Source organism: Pollicipes pollicipes, unplaced genomic scaffold, assembly GCF_011947565.3.
Source record: "Pollicipes pollicipes isolate AB1234 unplaced genomic scaffold, Ppol_2.1 Scaffold_2555;HRSCAF=2994_pilon_pilon_pilon, whole genome shotgun sequence".
In the NCBI taxonomy this organism is placed as follows: Eukaryota; Metazoa; Arthropoda; class Thecostraca; order Pollicipedomorpha; family Pollicipedidae; genus Pollicipes; species Pollicipes pollicipes.
The window spans coordinates 31,853,250-31,874,336 of record NW_023596136.1 but is presented as its reverse complement, the minus strand read 5'-3'; the positions used below and the strand labels follow the sequence as shown (position 1 = coordinate 31,874,336).

Sequence of the window (21,087 nt, the reverse complement as noted above, 5' to 3'; positions counted from 1 at the left end):
CGTGTCCGCTGAGAGCTCCTCCTACTCGTGACGTGTCCGCTGAGAGCTCCTCCTACCCGTGACGTGGCCGCTGAGAGCTCCTCCTACTCGTGACGTGTCCGCTGAGAGCTCCTCCTCCCGTTATCCTCCCGAGCCCTGCTCTGGCTTGTCCTCTCGGCCGCGCCCGTGTCGCTCCTCCATGGCCGTGCGACGCCGTCGACCCTCCCCCGCACGATCGACCCGCGCCCCCAGCGCCGGGGCTGGGTCGGTTCCATCGTCGGGCTGCCGATCCACTGCCGTGGTGTCGAGGGCGGAGGGGGGGGGGGAGCATGCCAATCCGCGGCAGGGGTGTCAGAGCCGGGGAGGGGTGTCAGGCGCGCCTGGCTGTCAGAGCCGGGGTGGGGTATCAGGTACGCCCGGGAATCGCTGGCCACTTCGTTTTCAAGCCAATGGGGGCTGTCAGCCGCCCCGGCTGGTGCGGGCGGTGCCCCGGGCGGTGCCAGAAAAGGGGTGTCAGGGCCTGCTTGGGCTGCAGGCGTCCGTGTGGTGTCAGTGTCCTGAGGAGGCTTGCCCCGCCTCCGGCAGCTGACTGATCCGTGCGGGACGCTGGCCAGCGGAACCGACCGATAACAGCCACTGCTACCTGCCGCTGAACCTCCCCCCTCCCCACCCTCCTCCCCACCCCGCCCGGATGGCGCGGACCCACCACTGACAGGCCGACCGCGTCCCCCGGGTCTGTTCGGTATGTCCGCAGGCCGGCGTTCATTCATTTGAGATGGAGTCCGCGTCTGTGATGGAGTTTGGATGCGTGCCCTGGCGGCGCCGACGCTCTTTGTTGGTTTCCGTGGGCTGTGCTCTTGTAAGCAGCTGTTGGAATTCCGGGGTTCGTTCGGGGAGTTTCATTCAGTTCGCCACCCCGGAGTTTCACTGGCGGCTGGGTGTTCGAACAGCACCGTCGTGAGTAAATGCCAGCTACAGCACCTCATTGAACCGATGGGCCAAGAGCTGACGATGGTCGTATTTACTTTGCACCGAGTTCCCGCACTGATTTCAGAATGGTTTTCGGCTTTGCCACTTGGTCTAATCGTTTTCTGTTGTTGTAGTAATATGAAGGCGAGAAATGTGAATGGGAGAAAAGGTAAAAAATATAAATATACGTGGCCGGTATGTGCCTCCCGTGTCAGAAGGCACTGCGCGATCCAACGCAGCGATGAGCACGTCTTAATTATCTGGCAATCTCTAACAGGTGTTCTGGGCCTGTGTTTGCCAGGCAGAGTTTTCCAGCCTTCTTAAGAATAACACGTCTGGCAACCTAGTAACTCGTCTGCTAAGGTTTACGAACTTGAACAACACGCAGCTGTCACCTACAGCTGTACGAACAATCTATGAAATAAATGAAATCTACGAATCTCACCTTGCTGTTTTATGTCGACAGCCTTACACAGAGGTGGTGATGTTCCACATGTAAGTCACCTCACCGAAGTGTGACGCCTGTCCGCCCGTCATTTCAGCGTCTGGTGGAGCTGGTGCTGCAGGAGCACCTGGCCGAGCGGGGCGGCCGGCCGCCGGACAGTCCCGGCCGGCCCGACCGGACGCGCCAAGGCTCCGGCCAGGCCGGCAGCCACCACCTGCAGGTCGAGCTGGCCGACTGCAAGGCTCGCCTGCGCAAGGTCAAGCAGGAACTGTGAGTACGCGGCGGCGGGTCGGCTCAATCACGGCCTGGTGCGCTGCTGAGGACTGGCCGCGGGTCATCGGTCGCACGCTGGCTGAGTGGGAGGGGGGTGGAGTCTAGGCTGGGGCGCTGCTGAGGACTGGCTGCGGGTCATCGGTCGCACGCTGGCTGAGTGGGAGGGGGGTGGAGTCTAGGCTGGGGCGCTGCTGCTGGGGGCTGGCTGCTGGGGACCGGTCACACGCTGGCCGAGCGGGGGAAGGTGGTAGAGTCTGGGCTCGTCTCGTCGGCGGGACGTCGCGGGATGTTGGTGGTGCACTGGTTGGTTGGTCCGTGTGTGTTACAGTGTTCCACAGGGAGCGTGATATTCGGGTGGTTTGGCTTAGCCATGGGAGTTGTTGGCGCGTGGCATAATCCCCAATAGCTGCGAGCACTGCTGTTTGGGGTTTAAGTACCCAACTTGTGCAGGCCGAGATTGGACCACCTGCAGTTTGGGGATCATCCAGCCCGTTTTATAGTCATGGTTTTGGCCGGCGTGAAGTCGAGCTTAGCCGAAACTAGCTAGCGCATCCGGGAATACTTGTGTGCAGCGCTGCGGAATGTACGGATCTCCGCAAAATCACCGAAAATTAGTAGCTATCATGGGCTACGGTGGAGGGTGCTTTCCACGAAGTGCCGGTCTTTCCATTTCGCGGGAATCCATTTGTTTCATGCCCCGAGTAACTCGTGACGCACTCGAGCGTTATTTGATGTTGCGTCGTGCCAGGAAGATCTGAATGGCTCCCGGATTACTGTCGTCACACGTTTGAACGCTGACCGCTGACGTCTGTTGCCGGGGTGCCTCCGTCCTGTTATACTGGCCGGGAATGTGACGGCCGGTCGCGTCCCGGCCTGCCAGCTGGCGCCGGTCCGACACGCTCAGCGTCGAGTGGCTCCGTCGGCACCGCCAGCCGCGCCGTGACCCTGCTGACCCGACCCGAGGGAGCAGGTGTCGAGGGGCGGCCGACAGCTGCGGGCCAGCGCAGAGTGCGGGGAAGGAGGGCGTGGCGGGCTCTCGAGGTGCCGCGTGACCCAACCGCTCGTCCAGCGAGCTCTGATTCACTCCCGTGACGGTCGGTCCCAAGTCGGCAGATCGCGCTGTGCGGTTGGTCCGGCCAGACCTCAGCTGTGGATGAGGTTCGAGGCTCCACAAGAGCCGCCGGCCCAGGAGCGCCCCGCGCGAGCCTCCACATGCCGACGGCTGCGCTGCCCGCTTCGCTCGATTGTCATCGCGTGACCCCGATGGCCGGCGGCGCCGTGCGGGTCGGCCTCGCGCCCGCACGGTGCCGGCCGTGGGTCAGGTCAGGGCCGGCCCAGCCGCGCCCCTGACCGGCCGGCCCGCGCTCGACCGGGCCCTCGGCCCAGATTCGCTCGAGCCGCGGCCGTCGGCGGTGATCGAAGAGGCCGGAAGCGGGCCTCGGGCCCTGCGCCGCTCGTGACGAGCCGATCCGGCCGGCGCCGGAAGCGGGTCATCACGAGTGACCCGCGCGACCTGGAGCCGACCTCAGGTCGCCTCGGGCGCCGCCCATCGGCACACCAAAACGCCGCAAATGGGTCCTGCGACTGGTTTTTGGCGTGCGAGGCTGGGTTTGCCGCGCGAAAGGTGCATGTTAGGTCGGCGGTATCGAGACGATGTGGGGCATGGTTCAGCCCGTCCTTGTAAGTGGCGCATCGTTTCCTTTGTGTAATGTCATGCGCCGCTTCCGCTGCTCCTTCACTCTAACTAGATAACTGAGATAAAAGACGCCTGTCTTGTGTCTCCAAGCAGAGCCACTCGCTTATATCGTTTGTAGGTGAGTTGTTCATTGTTCACCCTAACATTGATTTGAGTTCTGTAAGGGTTTCATACGCTTGTCGTCACGGCGATTAGGCCGCCTCCTGCCTTCTGCGCCGGCCTTCTATTCTTTGTCTGGATTCCACTCTTGTCGCTACTTCCGCTGCTGCCGTGATCGGCTTCGGCTCATGCCGCTCCTGTGAGCCGAATCCGACCACTGAGGGCGCCGCTAACGGCCGCTGGTGCCGAGAACGACGAACCAGTGCTCTCCAGCGAGCCGCACGCCTCCCTGCGGGATCACGCGGGCTGTGCGGGTGCGCCGCTAGCCACCGATCGCGCTGGCCACCGTGCAGTGCTTCGGCCGGCACCGTCAGCTCGCCGCTGCTTGATTTATGCTTCCTCGTGTAGTTTACGGCCCGGGGCAGCAGCGGAGGCGAATCAATCGGTTTCCGTAAATCAGACAGGTGCCACCGATGATTCACCGCCTCGACGCGGGAAGGCATGAGGAAGTGAACGCTTGCTCTCCCGTGGATCCTCACTGCTCGGCGATGGCCACAAAAACGAGATGGTAATGAGTGCGTTTGTAATGACGTGTTTGTCGCGGGAAACAGCCGTGGGATGACTTAAGGTCTTGTAAATGAAAAAGTTTGGGAACTTGTACAGCGTTTCACTGTTTTGGCCGCGCCGGCTGGGGTGACTTCTGGAATTTGAAACCTGCCGTGTTTTATTAAGCTTGACCCGATACTCCAAACCGTTATAGTTATTCACTCACTCCGCTCCATTTTTTGTGTCGGTAGCTTCGATTTTTTGCCCCGCGCCTAATGTCATCAATTACCGGGACGGATTTCCGAACCAATTAGGTTCTCAGAGCTTCGGGGGACGTCTCGTCATTGGCCGAGTCGTAGCCCAAGGGCAGCTGCGGTTAAAGTTAAAGTCTGTACACTGAAAGAGCTGCGGTGATCTGGTGATCATCTTTATGCACTCGTAAAGGCATGTATCTGCCAGGCATTGATCTATAAGCAGCTTTAAATGATGTCCGGTATTCATGTGGCCCAAGCGCGGATCAGGCTTCATTCAATCTGCGAATATCTACGATCCGGGCTGTGACTTAGATCGGTTATCCCGCCCATCGCATTTTTCCCTCCCACCCAACAGCAGACCGGTTGTTTGTGCCGCGTTCTTCAAACATCAAACATGTGCCGCGAGATGACCTGCTCCAGCCCCGCCCTCGTGCACCGACCTAGCGCTTTAGCGCAGCTCCATCTTACCGTTCCTCACGCGCGAAATCGAGACAACACGATAGCTCTTTCCCCTTGATCAGTGCATCATGCGTCGTTGCTGCGGGCCCTCGTGCCGCGTGTTGGTAGTGCGTAACATACCATCCCAGCCCCGGCCCGGCCAGCCAGCCAGCCCCGCCCGGCCCAGCCAGCTGAGCCCGGTCCGCGGACCCGGCTCGTGTGGCCGGGACTGCCGAGCGGCGCGCGGAGCCTCCGCGGCCGCTGCTGCGGTGGCGGCCGTGGCGGCGGTGTCGTTGACTCCCTGGGTACAGCGCGGCGCGGCCGCCAGCTGCCCGTGCCATGAGAACACGAGCCCGACACGGCCCGGCCGGCGGCCGCTAATTGTTTGTAACCGCCATTGTTCCGCGGCAGTCCCGGCTTCTGATGGCCGGATGGGAGCTCGGCCTCGGCCTGTGATGGGATGCAGGCGCTGCTGATGGTGGACTGGCCTTGGGAGGGTGGAATGGACTTAGGACTTAGGACTTAGGACTTAGGACTTAAGACTTAGGTGGAGAATAGGTTGGATAGGTTTGTGATGCAGGATTTGTGCGCGTGATTATGAAACTGACCTGGACTGGGGAAACAGTTGGATGGTATGACGGACACTTGGTGGTCAGATGGTTTTAGATAGCGGTAGATGATGAGCAGTGAGGCGGGCCTCTGTTGGTGTTGTGACCCTCCTCAAAGGAAGCGGCCTCTGTCGACAAGGGTGGACTCCGTAATGTGCAGTGGAACTCTCATGATGCCTTGGACCGCGGACAACGGGCTACCTTTTGACGGTCAGACGAGCTTTTGAGCGTGGCGTGGGCTTCCGATGAAGGGAAATTACTCCGGCATAAAGACGCTTGGTCATAAATCGGTGTCTACTGATCGTGGACATTTCGGAGATGCGGTGTGCTTGAATAGCATAAAACGTCGTTCGCTGGTGCTGTTAGGATGTGGCCGGTTTGTCCCGGATAAGTAAGTGGATTTACCTGGAGGAGCAGTTAAGCTGAATGGGTATTCACTTGGACTGAGCTCGAATGAGCTTGACCTGAGAGGGTACGTGGTAACATGCTGGAAATATTCTTCTCAAAAAGCCTTCCCGGCTCGTTATACTGGGTTTGCTGGGCGACATGATCATCTGCGCTGGCTGGGGTCTAGTGGTTTGGGGAAGCGTGAGAGCTGTTGTTGGTAAAGCAATGTGGCACAATGTGTAGCAAAAAACGCGTGCAACTATTGCACAGGGTCATCTGTGCACTAGCACACCGATATCTCCACTGATGAAAAGGAATCTCACAAACGTGGCTATGTATATCGTACAGCGTGTTTCAGCTGAACATGACGTTGATCTGGCCGTTTGCAGGGAGGAGAAGACGGAGCAGTTGCTGGAGCTGCGGGAGGAGCTGGAGACCAACAAGCAGACGCTGAGCAAGTTGCGGGCTGAGGTGGGTCACGCGCTGAGTCCCCGCGAGCGAGGCGGGGCGCCGGCTCGGCGGCCGGCTCCACCACAGACGACCGCTGCCGGCTGCGTCAGGCGCCGCTGCCGGCGGCCGCGCCCTCTCACGGGTGGGGACCGCACGCCGGCTGTGGTCGACTCAGGTTGCAGGGGTTTGCCGGGGTCTGAAGGTCTCAAGCGGTCGGCGGTGGTGCTGCATGACGTCGGGAATCCTCTGGTTGCGGGTGGTGAACTCGACCGGGGGAGCTGTTGCGGCTGGAGACTACTGGAAAAGTTGATGTAGCGCAGCTGTCGGAAAGAACGTCGTTCAGCTGGCAGGTGCTAAAACTTGTGGAATGCAGCAAAGGCTGACGTGGCCACTGCCGACACCTGCAAACAGCGTCCTCCGTCCACGAGTGCCGTGGGTCGTCTCGGGAGCACCACAGTCAGCAGTGCGTGCTCGTCGGGGTCTGTTTGGGCCATCAGCGGTGTGGCCGACCCGGCGGCCGGCCGAGTGACCCCCGAGCCGCCGGCGGCGCCCGGGGCCAGCGCTCTATGGCTCGTTTGTCCATTGTCTCCGGCGGCCGGTCATTTGTTAGCGGGTCAGGCGGGATCGGAGAGGTCGCAGGGGTCGCCGCCGCCTGGAATTGGTTTGCGGCGGCGGCGGGCTGTGCGAGTGAGGAGTTGAGTGCCTCTGTCAGGCGACGCCGTGTTTGGACACCCACCGCATTGTAATGCTTTCCTTTGTGAGGCACCAAAACAATCAAAAGGCAATCAAAGTATGCTCAATCGCCATTTCTTCATTGGTCTTGAATAATACCCCCGCAAATTGATGATCCGCTATCATTCATTCCATTTCATCATCGTGAGTTACGGTTATTGAAACCATCTGATACGGATTCTGCAACATGCTACACGCTTAGCATGTTCGCCAGTAAATCCACCTGGTGGGGCCCGACCTGCCATGCTAATGCGGCGAGGCCGGAACCCTCGGTCACGCCAGAGCCGGCCTCGATCAGCGCTCCGCTTCCTGCGAAGCGTGACCGGACGCGGCGGGCCGGGTCAGCCTGCTGACCTGCCGGCCGACTGCCGCGGCTGCACCGGCCGCCCGCCGCCGCCCAATATGGCGCGCCCGCCTGCTGACCCGGTTATGCTCTCGGACGGGGGTCAACGTGCAGGCTGGCAGCCGGCGCCCGGTTGTGGCGTCACTGGGTATGACTCGTGGCGTCGCTGACGGTGGTTTACTACGGTGTAGAAAATTGTGTGACATCACGTCATATTGCCTGCGGTGCCTCGATATAACGAAGTGCCCAGTTGAAGTATCCGTGAGCAAAATCGTCATCGGCAGCACTGAGAGGTGTCGCCTGTGACGTCAGCAGTGACGTCACCGGGCTATGCTGGCTCGGGTTTCCGCCGTAACGAACGAGAAGCTCCGGTGACATTTACATCCCGTACTGAACCAGCCCAGAAGGACCCGCTTCCGCGAGCTTCGCGCGGCTAATGAGATCGCCGGCGGAGATCTGAGACGCGACGATGTTGATCCGGGGGCGCAGGGCTGCGGGCATTTCGCTGCAACGTGACAGCACGTAACGGACCGTCCTCGAAGCATCTGACTCGGTTCCGCACGTCAGCCGACAGGCTCGCCGAATCGATTCCGCCGGTGGCGCGGCCGCCTCGCCGGCACAGTCGGGGTGGACCCGTAACGACTTGACCCGCGGGTCAAGGTCGGGCGGAGCGGCGCGGCGCGACGCTGGGAACGCGCGCCGGAGTCCCGAGCCGCCGGCAAAAACGGACAAACGGCGAGCGGCGACGCACTGCGGCGTCGGCGCCGCCGGCTGGCCGGTCCGGTTTTATGGAGACGCGGCGACATGAATCACCGAGAGATGGCGGCACTGAGCCGCGGGGGTCGCGGCCAGCTGGCGCCAGAGCGCCTTCCGTCGCGACCAGACCTCTGACCTGACCTGAGGCGCAGTGACCTGCCGACCCGACCGTCGAGCGCGCCGGCGGAGCGCGACAGACGGGCCGGGGCTCAGCTGTTAGCGCGTGTGCCGTTGTGCTGGTCCTCGGCTCGGGGTGGCCGCCGCCTGTGGTTGTCGGGCTGGAGTCCCGGACATCCAAGCTTGCCTCGGACGATCGGGACGCGAGAGCGTGCTGGAGCGGGTGGCTCGTGCAGAGACGAGGGAGGGTAGTGCTCACTTCTGGCGAGGTGTCAGTTCGTAGCAGAGGCCGGAGAACCCTGCTATCACTGCAGCTCCATCCAAGCTGTGCCTCGAGCCGACGCTGCCGCAGTGTGACAAGTCATTGAGTTGAGTGCCGAGCTCGTTTGAGCTCCACGTCGAGCTTCATCTAGGTCGGGGCAATGGGCGACCACCCCACTCACACGTATTGAATGACGTACTTGAAAGCATCGATTCCATGACGTGACGGAGAGTGGTGGCCGCTCTTAAAAGCTTCGGCTGCGAGTGAAGGCCTTCAGGCAAATGGACGCGATCTGTTGGGCTGCATGACCGAAGACTGATCTATTGCAACTTTACGGGGCCCGAACCACTTGGGCTTGGTTATTTTTAGCTCATCTTTCCCTTGCAAACATCTGCAGTCGGCAGAGCTGGTGCCAAATCGACTTCGCTCTCTTCAACTGGATCGTCTACGTGACCGGAAATTACAACGATTGCTGGGACCTGGAATTCCTTGAAATCGTTTCGGAACACGCATTGTGCGTCCGTGAAATGGACGTCCGGATTATCACTGCTGACTCCGCGCTGATGGGAGGTGATTACAAGTTTCCGCAAGGTAGCGTTTAATCGTGGCTATGCCGGGTTGGCGTGCGTGCGTCGGGTTGGTGGAGGTCGTCAGAAAACGTTTATGAAACACTGCCAGCCGTCGACTGCAGCAACTGATGGCGAAGGGAATGATTGCTCCCTAAATGCTGGCCTGCGTCTGTCCTACAACAGCACCCGCAGATCGGCAGCCCTGTTGATATGTGGTTAGAGCAGGTGGAAAATTAGCTCTAATCAAATCGATCGGCCACGAAGCGCCGTCTTGGCTGGCCTGTCTGATGCCTAACTTTGCCAGGCTGGCCTGCTTGATGGCTAACTTTGCAAGCCTGACCTGCTTGATGGCTAACTTCGCAAGGCACGGCTCGAAATTGCAGCAGCTGTGGACGATCTGACACGGCTGGACACCCACGCCCTGTGGAGGGGGCTGTGTGTCAATCCCGGTGCACGGAACACTCTGGTTTACTCCCGAGCGTTCTGTTTTCACCGTGCCAGACCATGTCCACAGCCTGGGGGACTCGGGCATGCATCCGCCCCAACATTGCCGAGAGATTCGTCCCAAAACGGCTTAATGCGTTGCGTTAATGAGTGCTTTGTTGAAGCTCACACACCTTGTCTGCGCAGCCTGTCACTGGGCGTGATGCTACCTGATCTGATCTGACCTGATCGTAACTTAACCCGACCTGAAGCAGCTTACCCAGGATTCGAATTCGTTCTTACCTTTGACACGACCTCTGACTTGACCCTTGACATGGCCTGGTGTACAGTGGCATAATCCCTACTCTATCCAGCCTGCTCTGTCTAGATCCGGACATTTCTTCTTGACCCAATCTGATCTGACCTGACCTCGGCGGCAGAACCTGGAGCTGGTGCAGGACGCCCGTGCCGCCAAAGCCTACAGAGATGAGCTGGACATCGTGCAGGAGCGCGCCAACAAGGTGGACAAGCTGGAAGCCGAGCTGCAGCGTTACCGCGACAAGATGAACGACATTGAGTTCTTCCGTTCACGCGTCGACGAACTCCGCGAGGACAACAGGTCAGCCGCTGCGCCTGCCCCCCCCCCCCCCCTCCCCGGAAACGGAAACGGGGCCTGAAACACGCGAGATTCTGGAAGGCGCTGCATGCATGCGTCTTTGCCGTGCTGGCGGGATCATGTTTGCAATGTTGCAAGTGATTTTCATTGCTGTATTTGGAGTGCAGCCAAGCTTCCTTTGCTGATGCTCGTCCACGTGATGATAATCCAGCATTTGCGCATGCGACGCCAGTATGCCGCGGTTTGTCGGTTTGCGGTTTGGTTTGCCTTCGGTTTGCCTTCACCAAGGTTAGACTCTCACGGTTGTCATAACTGATGCATGAACTTTTCGGGTGCAGTCATATATTGAAAAGAAAATGGAATCTCACGGAATTTGGTTCGCATGGAAATAAGGCCGAGCCGGGTGCTGAAGGCTGCGGCCCACATTTCACCGCTACGATCTGCATATTGAAAGACAAGCAAAGTTACCGATAGCTATTTTGGAAGCAGAATATTGATGACAAGCAAAATTACTGCGTTCCAGGTGTCCATTCATCGTTTGCTGTAAAGTGTGTTAAGATTCTCAAAGCGCCTGAGTCACAGCTGCGGTAGCGTGATAACAGAGATTGTCTTCGCTCTCAGCCATTCAAGTTATGAGGCCGTTCCCGATATCTATGGGCTCAGGGGTATTTTCCGTTAGGCGATGGTGCCCCAGTGTCTCACGATCTGCCAGTCAAGAACCGGTAGATCAAGCTGACACGATCCACTGTGTCGTCAGGATCCTCGTGGAGACCAAGGAGATGCTGGAGGAGCAGCTGGAGACGGCCAGGAAGCGAAGCGAGCAGATCGTGGACCTGGAGACGTCCGTGTTGAAGTACAAGCAGCAGATCAATGACCTCAGTATGGTGAGTCGGCCGACACGACTGCCGTGGTTTCGTTTTAGCGCGTTTTCCGCAGCAACTGCCAGTCGCGCGGTCTGAGTGCGCGTCGCCTGCGTGACTGCCATGGTTTCGTGCTTGACAGGTATAGCAAATAAAATAAAATAAAATAATATGATGCAATACCGCTACGTGGCGACAAGACAATGAATATGCTGAGCAGACAAAGGCATGATGGTAGACGATTGTAGCGATCAGATACAAGCTTCTCAAAACGGAATATTGTAATTTCCCGTGCGTGTAGTCGAGCCAATCTGTCACAATGAACCATGCTGCACCTGCGCTGCTCGTCGATGACGTCACAGCTCATCGGTGATGTGACGGCGTGCCTGCCTGTTGATGACGTCACCCTGTGCCCGTCATGGTTGCCGTCATAGTCTGTGTGCCTGTCGGTGACGTCGATGACGTGCTCGGCGGCCAGGAGCGGGACATGGACCGGGACCGGATTCAGGAGCTGCTGGAGGAGAACGCCCGGCTCCAGCTGAGCAGCCGCAACACGCTCAACGAGTCGGCCTCGCTGGTGGCGGAGCTGGACACGCTGAGGTCGCACCAGAAGGATGGTACGTGGTCAGCCGACCGGCGTTGGAATGACGACACCGTGGTGGTGGTGACCGCGGAGGGCGTCTTTTCTCAGAGCAGTGGTCTAGGGCGCTTAGTGTCCATACTTTTTGAGTGCGTAGTGATTTTTGGAAATATTATTGGTTTCTCCCCCCCTTTCTTCACGAAACCCCCAGGGTCCACTGCTTTGGTGACGGCGGCATGGAAAAGCTGCGAGGTTAGATCAAAAAGATACTCGCAACGCCCGCGTTGTGTTATAGAAAGCGGTGCAATGACTCTCGTCAAACAACTGGCACCCCGTACAGAATGTCTAATGCAGTATCACACCGCCTACGCCTATGATTGTGACTCGGGGCATGGAGAAATGTGCGTGATGTGGTAGGTCACAGAAAGGCTCGAACTCGCCACGTGGAGCACTACGGCTGCATCTGTGTATCAATGCAGAGAGCGAGGCGCACTGCGCGCTGCGAGTGGCGGCCCAAACACTGCACGCTCTCACTCTCTGATTACCCGCTGGAGAGTGTCGTGATCGCCGGGATTGTAAGCTGCGTTCGTTCATCACGCCTCGCTGCTCTAATGTCTTAAGCTGTTTTCGCTCGGCGGCAATGAAGCGTGATTCGGAGGGCGCCCAGATTATCCTCTGAAGGTTGCGTCATAGCTTTTCGGCGGGGAGTCTTGTACGATTTTCCCGATCGAGAGATCCTCGCTATACAGGTTTTTACAGCATTGATAGTGTTATGCTTACGAATGTCGACGCGGTGAATTCGCTGCCCTCTAGAAGCATGAAGTGTTTCTTTTTGCGCTTTGTTTTTTGCCAGTGAGTTGATCTGGGCCCATTACTAGGTCGGAGCCCCCGTCCATGGATCGCTGCGGGTTTGCCATTCTCAGAAGCTTGTTAGACCGGGTAGAGGGATGTCAGGAGTCAGAAAAGAGCAGGCGCATTAGCTGCGACAAACCGCGAAGCCTGCTTTTTGTTGCCCCGAGAGGACGATGCACTCCGCCGACTCCTGAGGTCAGTCGGCCAGGAATGCAGCTCCAGAAAGGGCTCCCGACGGTGGGTGATACGTCCTGCTGTTCTGCGTTCTCAGCGCATGGCCTGGGCCTTTGTGCGATACTGAACACGCAACCTCTACGCTCGACCTGTGCTTGTGATCGTGTTCTCAGCACGCAATGTGCCTGCATGAGCGCGTTCTCATCGCGTGATGTGCATGCGGCAGGCTCCTCCGGCCACAGCAGCCTCTCGGACCAGCTCAGCACCGACGCGCACGGCCGGGCGCTGCGCCTGGAGCTGGAGAACCAGCGCCTGGTCGGTCTGGTCGAGTCGCTGAAGGAGGCCAACGCCCGGCAGAGCAACGAGCGCATCCTTGAGCTGGAGAAGGAGAACAAGCGGCTCAGCCTCAAGGTCGGTGGACACCGCGCGGTGTGACGGGATAACGGCCGGTCAGAGCTCTCAGGCCAAGGATGATACTATCGCTGCTCCGCTAGCGATGGGCTGTAACAAGACCGGACACATTTTTGTGTTGTGGTAGGCGATGTTTCGTGCTCGGTCTGATCCGTGCACGATGAATTTTGATGAAGTGATCGTGTCGTTGCATGTTTACCGACGTGTGCGATTGCTATCAAGTAACTGTACCTGAATGGTGAAGATTCGTCAAAAAATTGTTTGTCACGAGGAATGGTTGTGTCTGTGGAGAATGGAGCCATGTGCTCCGCGCTGTTTCCAAAGACAGTGCAATTATGCATTCCGTTGTTTTCGCTCTTGGTGCCTTCTGTGATGAAACCAAATAAACGTAAAGTTTGACAATTATCTTTCATTGCCATTTTAATGCAAATTCTCTGTTTGCCCTTGCTCCCAGTCGCGTACGCTCAGGATTATTAAATTTTGGCTCGTCCTATATCTCCTAAAGACTTTAAAAGCTCCACCCCAGAGTCTCCCATTTCTTTACTGGTGGCCCTTCCCCCCTCCCCGTCCTGGCATGCCGCCCACTCCGGTCGCGTCACGTGGCGGGCTGCCGCTAGCGTAGTGGTTAACGCGTCTGCGTTAACCACTGCGCATCTCGGAAACCAGAGGTACGGGGTTTGATTCCCCGCTGTGCCCTCCCTTCCTGTCGGGTAAGAGGCAGGCGACGCCATATAGCCTCAGCAGTTGAGTGCATCGTTGAGCCCCAAAGACTTTAAAAGCTCCACCCCAGAGTCTCCCATTTCTTTACTGGTGGCCCTTCCCCCCTCCCCGTCCTGGCATGCCGCCCACTCCGGTCGCGTCACGTGGCGGGCTGCCGCTAGCGTAGTGGTTAACGCGTCTGCGTTAACCACTGCGCATCTCGGAAACCAGAGGTACGGGGTTTGATTCCCCGCTGTGCCCTCCCTTCCTGTCGGGTAAGAGGCAGGCGACGCCATATAGCCTCAGCAGTTGAGTGCATCGTTGAGCCCCAATGACACACACACACGCACACACACGTCACGTGGCCATTGTGACTTCACGCGGCAGGTGGAAGCAGCTGCTGGAGGCGAGCCAGCAGGAGGGTGGCGCGGACCGAGGAGCTGGAGCAGGAGCGGTCGCAGGGCGCGCAGCAGACCAAGCGGCTCCAGGAGGTGATCGAGACGGTGCGCGAGAACAGCGACCGGCAGCAGGCCGAGCTGCAGGTGCGTGCGGCTGCCGTCAGCACGGTGACCGGGGCCACGGCGACGGCTGGGGTGGCTCGCCACTCTGGATGACAGGACCGTGCGTGCTGATGGGTTAGGCGAGCAAGTAGATATAAATTCGGGAGGGCAGTTTTGTCGGTCGGTCGGTTGGTGGGCAAGATTGGTCTATGTCTGGCCGCTGTATCGTTTTCCGCGGTGCATTTCTGTTGGCTTTGATCGCTCAGTGAGGTTTTGGTTTGGAACATTATCGCCCAGCATATTTGAGATCTTCCATTTTTCTTCTCACTGCCTGATTTTCGCGTTTTAATCGTTGCACAATTTCAAACGAAAAGAAAGAGACTGCGGTTCATCGCGGTCTGTACAGCTAAATGCAACTGGCGGTGATGACTGTCGAGCCTGAGCTTAAGCCAAAAACAAACTACTTGCCTCCATCGACAGACAACACGAATGCAACCAACTTCAGTTGGCGGCCTCCCGCAACCGACTCACTCTTTTCCCAACCCCTGGACCTACTTCCTTACTCACCCCTCTATGGCTTGCAGCATTCAAAGCCGTCCCCTTTCCCGTCAACCCGCGCGTCTTCCCTTAATTTTGATCCAATCTGAGCGGACATCCATGCAATATATCCTGATTGCATCGCGCACAGTGCCACTATCGTTCCCATGCAGGAGGTGATTGGCCCGATAGTGGGTGTCATCGCAGTCGTAAATAGCCGCACCCTCACGATATCACGGGGCCGGAGCCAGGCCTCGAGCGTTCGAGGCGACCACGGGCCTGACGTCACCGTCTGTCCGGCAGCGGGAGAAGCAGCAGCTGCAGGAGCTGGTGGAGACGCTGCGGGTGCGCCAGCAGAAGACCAGAGACACCCGCCTGCAGGAGGTGGAGCAGGAGAACAGCGTGCTCACCGTCAAAAACCAGGTCCGCAACGCGGCCGGAATGCAATCCCCTTCTTACTCATGTCCATCTCAAGAATGCTGCTTTCATTCCGACACGAGGAAACGCTTTAGCTTAGCAAAGGCGCGGCCAGTCGGCATAAGAATGAAAACCGTGCATGCCACGCTATGCATATATTTTCTGTGAACCCCATGCTTGCGTGTTAGCTCGAACACGTTTGCAGGTGGCTTACAGCATTTAAAACGGCGACGGTGCTAATCTGTTCCGATCTCGACTTCTACCACCCCTGCCACACCATCGGCTCGCCCTTTTCTTCCGACTTCGTCGCGGGTGTTATTTTGGATGCGGACGCGCTGGCTCGGACCAAGCCCTCTCGTTCGAGAAGCCGTCCGCCGCCGCTTGGCCATCAGGACGTGGGAGATTAATGACGCCATGCATATTCAGCGGCCGGGGGGCTTTTCGGTCGATTAGTGTCGACGAGAGCCACTTCAGAGGCTGAACACCGCTAAAAGCGACATTTGTAACCATTGGTCGCTTGTCAAACCACATTGTCGGGGCCCTACCAAGTAAGTGATGCTGCAATTGGGAGAATGCCTCTTGTAAACGTGAATGTTGCTGAACTTTTACGCCTGGGGCGATCGTTGGAAACGGCGGAAAATGTGTTTTTGACTGATATGCTGCTTCTAGTATGGAACGACTTTGGACCTGGAAACATCCCGATCTTGTGCATGCATTAATGTTCGACATTAATGCATGCACATTCGACATAGGTCGCTTTGAAACCCGGCTAATACAACGTATTCCCATCGCACGTTTGCCCGCAAATGCTTAAAAAACGAATGGTTTCTTTCCCAGAGCCACTTTTGATTTTTTCTCTTGATTTTTGATTTTTCTTTATTTTTATTTTTCCCTTCCGTCTTTCAGCATGCATGTTCTCACATAACCTTGATTTGCAGGTTTGATAGCTAGTTGTATTTTGCCCGTCGCGCCGCTGTTTCAAACTCAGCGAGTAGTTGTCGAGGCGGCGGCGTCAGGAGCTTATCTGTCGACATCAGTGACGTCATGCTGACGTCACCTGTGGCCGTTTCAGGAGCTGAGCGGGCAGTTGTCGCGGCTGCGCCAGGAGCGTCAGCAGCTGGAGCGGCTGACGGAGCGGCTGCGCGATAGCTCGCTCCGTCTGGAGGAGGCCGAGCAGCAGAAGGCCGATGCGGAGCGTGACAACCGGCACCTGCAGACGGTCAGAACTGGACTGAGGCGCGGCTGAAGGGGACGGGGACGTGCGCTCAGGGGCACGACGCCACCGGAGAGGACTCGGTATGGCGGCACGAGACAGGACCACTGAAATAGGACAGGGACGGGCTTCAGAGGATAGGAGACATCTGGCGATACCGGAGAAGGAATTGCGTGACCACGTAGTGTCAGTTTTACTGGATATGAAACACGGCCCTTGGCCCGTTTCCGAACGGGCTGACCTCTGCCACGGACCCCCCCCCCCCCCCCCCCGTCTCTGGTATAGGCCTGCTCATGGTGAATTGTCCCACGTTGACGAATCGGCCAGTGCTCGCGTCACGTGACGCCCGCCCCGCCCGCAGGCGATCACGTCGCTGAGGCAGACCTGCGAGCGTCACGAGCGGCTGGAGCAGGAGCACTCCAGCCTGGAGGCCGAGTACCAGCGGCTCACCAAGCTCGTGGACAACATGAAACAGCAGGTGGGCGCGGGCGGCGGACGCCGCGACCAGCGGCGCTCCTCTGATGCGGGCGGATGGGGGATTAGCATACGGGATGAGCAGATAAGATTACGTGTTCCAGTAATATGCTTTGAAGATTACTGGTAATCTGTGTGCAGTGGGGTGTGGTACGGATATGAATATTGCATTTCATGCCTCATCAAAGTGCTCATATGGTGTAGGTGACCTGGCCTTACTACCTATAGCGATGGTATTTTCCACTTTTCATTGGTAAACCTTTTCCAAATGGCTGCATGGTCACTGGTCGGATGGTAAATGGTCAATTTGCAATGGAGTTCCAACGTGTGAGCTATATTTGTTCCGCGGTGTGTTTGGATGCCCTGGACGCGGCTAGTAGAAACACCTCGCCAGAGGTGTAATTTCCCTTTCAATTGGGGGGGGGGGGGGGGGGGGGGGCGGTTCAGCACCCTTCCCCTCAGCTTGGGCTTCCCCAATTTTGGGAAGGAAGTGCACCAAATCTGGGAAGAAACCTGTTTGTTAACGTATTTTGGGCATAGGTTGGGTCATTTTTCCCCGTTCATTCTCCCTCCCCCCGCCGTGATTTTGTGAAACTACACCTTGTGCCTCACGCATCCAGCACACTCCACTCCTTCCATTCAGGGCCGAGGCACCAGCCTCGTCCCCGGCCGCTGGGCACACCTTCCCCGCCGCCCCGCCCTGGGGCTCGTCGCCTGACCCCAGCCGCTCGGCGAGGCGCGACTTAGGTCACGGACCGCCGGCCGCGCCACGAGCCGGTGGCAAAAACTGCGCATGATTGCCGCGCGAGCCATTTTTGTCGGCGCCGCCATGCGTGCGCGGCCGCCGAGTAAAAACGCAGCCAGTCGGCGTGGACGAAGGCCGTGCCTCTATTAACGGGGATAATGGGTGGGGCGAGCTCCAGAGGATTTGGCCCGCTGACTGGCGTCGGTGGATTGCCGGCCGGGCCGCGCGTGCTCCGTGGGTTATGCTCTCGTGCAGATCATTTACGTACGCTAAAAAGTCGTGTGGTTTGGAGGATATTTAAATTTCCCTGGCGTTTTTGTGGACGGGTTTTCGATTGTGCAGGCCGCGTTTTCGTCCGGGTTTATCTGAGGTGAGCGTTTGACCCCTCCTTGTATGGTTACATTCGTGTACTCCCAGTGCGCTGCACGGTAGAAAACGTGCACAGATCATTGTCACTCTCCCCTCGGCATGCATTTATAACGAGGGACAAATACGACAATCATGTATTTGTGCGAGCGTGCGTAATTTGCAGGCCTCAATCTTGTTCTGCCGTCAGCCTGCGTCGACCTCTCAGGACTCCGCTCAAATAAGGACCCAAATGTGATGTGGTTGCCGGATCCGCGACTAATCCGTCGGATCCCCCGAATCCGCGCGAAAGAAACGTTTCCAAAATGAGGTTGACCCAATGTTTGGACTGTTCCAAGGCACCGTTTACATGCTGGTCGCTCGTCAGCGGACACATGAGGTGACCTCTGACTTTGCGCCCTCCCCCGCAGCTGGACGGCGCGAAGCAGGACAACGCCGCGCTCCAGGTGGAGAAGCGCCACCTAACGGAGCAGGGGCACTCTAGCGCCTCCCGGCTGGAGGAGCTCCAGCAGGAGAAGGAGCAGCTGCTCAAGAGCAGCAGTTCGCTCCAGCAGGAGCTGCAGACGCTCCGGGATGTCCACATCAAGTGCGATGTCCAGGTATGGAGACAGCGCCAGGGCTGAGGACGACTTTTCTGTGCCCTTTGTTTGGTAATGGGCGTTTCACGCGTCTCGTTTAAGTAGAAAGCTTATTGCCGTCATTTATTTCCAGACAAATATGTAAACAGATTTTCTTCTAAGGTGGTCGGGCTAAGAAAATGGTAGGAGTATGCTCTCAAGTGCCGTCAGACCAACTTTTGGCAACATTGCGTAAGCCCAGAATCTCAGTCCGAAACAGCACCATTGCCGGGTATTATAGACATCAGCAGCACTCAGACAGACAGGTGGGGGATCAGCGCCAGAGGCAAATCTCCGCGGGCGACCTCGGTCTGACCACCATCCGCCGGCCGGCAGCTCTCCACGCTGCAGACGGAGAAGCACAAGCTGGAGAAGACGTCGCAGGCGGTGCAGCGGCGCGCCCAGGACATGGAGCGCGAGACCCGCGAGCTTGACGCCGAAAACCAGAAACTGCTCAAGACGGTGGAGACCCTCAAGGTGCGCGCAGGACGTGGACAGTGTGGTTTCGGTGATGGCGAGGGTCCGATTTTCTTACCCGTGTCGTGAGAAACTCGTACAGCATGATTTGTGTCGGTACAGTATGCTCCGTGATGTCGAGTCATGGTGTTGGTCGATCGGTTCAACCATTGATATTATTTGCTAGAGGCAGATCGTCGGTCGGTTTTATGATCGAAGCTCTCTAGTGTGCTTGAGAGTGAGACCTGACCACGCCATCAACGAAGTGTTTGTCCTTCCCTCTGTCTTTGTTAGCAGTGAGTCCCTGTTGGCCTCAGCACCTTCGCCCCTGTTACCCCCGCTTGACCCCTCGCTCTAGAGTGTCGACGCGGCGCCTGAAACGAGCTGGAAGCGTGAGAACACCGAGTTGGAGGCCTCCAACGACATGCTCAGCCGGGAGAAGAGCTCGCTGGCCAAGGAGGCGGCGCGCCTCCGCCAGGCGGGTGGAGGTGAAGGACGCCAGTGTGGACGAGCTCTCGTCACGCGCCGCGACCCTCGAGCGCGAGGGGCGCCGGCTGACCAAGGAGCTGGAGGAACGCGATGGGCAGGCTGCCATGCTCAAGCAGCTCGAGACGGAGAAGGTGCGTGAGTGGACCGGTGGGAGAGCCAGCGTGGGGGAGGGATCATGGCTGGGTGCGTGGGTTTGAGGCGCGCCTGCACGAGAATCTCATGATCGGTCCGCGAACAATTCGTGATCGATCTGTCGCGTTGGAAAGTTGTCAAGTTCATGGACAATGGCACATTCCTGAGATACAATTTTATTCCGTTCTACTGGCCAGAACGACCTTCCAACAGTCTCTATAATGATCGTGCTTATTCTCCTGACTCATTGGACGGGAGGCCGCACGTGGCATGTACTGTGCCATCCACGTCATCCACTAAAATCATAATACTAAGTCGCGCGTTCATCCGCGCATCCGCAGCTATGCGCCCAGAAGCTTTCAGCGCGCCCCAGATCACCGCTCTGTGACCTATTCCCTGCATGTGTCGTCCCTGTGTTAACCCCCCCCCCCTCCCCCCCTTCGGCGCAGACCAGCCTGGTGCAGGAGACCCGTATGGACAAGAAGACGCTGTGCGCGCTGCGCGAGGAGCTGGTGCAGGAGAAAATCCGCACGCAGCAGCTGAACGCCGAGCTGGAGCAGCTGAACGGCGAGCTGCAGCGGGTCGGCATCGACAAGGAGCGGCTGGTCGCCTCCGACTATACGGTCGGCGAGAGGTGCGAGGGAGGGGAGGTGGAGATGGCCTGGATGGCGTAGGAGACGGGGGACTGTTAGGGTGCAGACGCTTACGTCATCGTACCCTATTCTCTTCCTGTGGTAGCTGGTCGTCAAGTCTATAAAAGTAAGGCTACGATTAACGAAAATACTTGCACCTTGGGGAATATGCAAATTTGTAGGCTATGGTAGATAGGGTACGCATGAGTGAAGTGGAGATGTAAGCCCATGAACTTTGCAAGCATGTATTTTTCATGACTTCTAAACATGTTCTTATGTCAATGGTTTGATAAGGCATACTACGGCAAGAAATGGTCTGTCAGCTTGTTGGGTGAGACATCACGTATCCATGTTCAGAACCATAAGGCTGAATTTTTACGTTTCAGTCGCTTCAAAGCCTTGGAACAGATGATGGAGGAGGCTTTGAAAAGGGGATGGAGGTAAAAGACCAAAAAATTGCCTCATTGGAGGCCAAGCTGAAGGAGGCGCAAGAAAGACAACAGGTATGTGTGGTCATTGGTGACCGCGAATTCTTCTTCGACATTGTGTGGAATATATTGTATCACACACTACGTCAGCACCTGTTCAGCCGCGCCATTAATAATTTCCTGTAATTAGGATGACCAGAATGGGCGCAAAGTGCATGCTTTGGTAACTGCAGCTTTCACGCTTACTCTGAACAAGACGTTTTTCCAACCCGTGTGCCTCTACCACACTGTAGTTCTGTGTGCGGCCGACAGATGGTGCGCCGAGCTGTCGTCGGTGCGTCAGGAGTACCAGCAGCTACAGCAGGAGACGGGTCAGGTCACCAGCGACAGCTCCAAACAGCTGAGCGGGGTCAAGGCCAGGCTGGCCGAGATGGAGCGCAGGGTAAGTAGACCGGTCAGGGGGCTGGTAGGCCAGGGGGCTGTTGGAATGTTTTCCACTAATGTGCTGAATTTGAATTTTTATGATAAGCTTCAAATGTGCCT

The 21,087-nt window shown here is 57.8% G+C and overlaps 2 protein-coding genes across 2 annotated transcripts in view; both read left to right on the top strand.

Moving 5' to 3' along the window:
- Positions 1–12,863, top strand: part of LOC119100363 (girdin) — a 107,086-nt gene extending 94,223 nt beyond the window's left edge. The window contains exons 9-14 of the mRNA XM_037223467.1: positions 1,593–1,663; positions 6,084–6,165; positions 9,787–9,965; positions 10,720–10,846; positions 11,301–11,439; positions 12,655–12,863. Coding sequence (XP_037079362.1) covers positions 1,593–1,663; positions 6,084–6,165; positions 9,787–9,965; positions 10,720–10,846; positions 11,301–11,439; positions 12,655–12,863 — 807 coding nt within the window. The remainder of the gene's footprint in view (positions 1–1,592; positions 1,664–6,083; positions 6,166–9,786; positions 9,966–10,719; positions 10,847–11,300; positions 11,440–12,654) is intronic.
- A 1,107-nt stretch (positions 12,864–13,970) lies between these two features.
- The window catches only part of LOC119100352 (girdin), an 89,874-nt gene continuing 82,757 nt past the window's right edge, over positions 13,971–21,087 (top strand). Inside the window, exons 1-4 of the mRNA XM_037223457.1 lie at positions 13,971–14,080; positions 14,879–14,998; positions 16,065–16,211; positions 16,567–16,683. Of these exons, the coding sequence (XP_037079352.1) occupies positions 16,672–16,683 (12 nt within the window). The 5' untranslated portion in view covers positions 13,971–14,080; positions 14,879–14,998; positions 16,065–16,211; positions 16,567–16,671. The remainder of the gene's footprint in view (positions 14,081–14,878; positions 14,999–16,064; positions 16,212–16,566; positions 16,684–21,087) is intronic.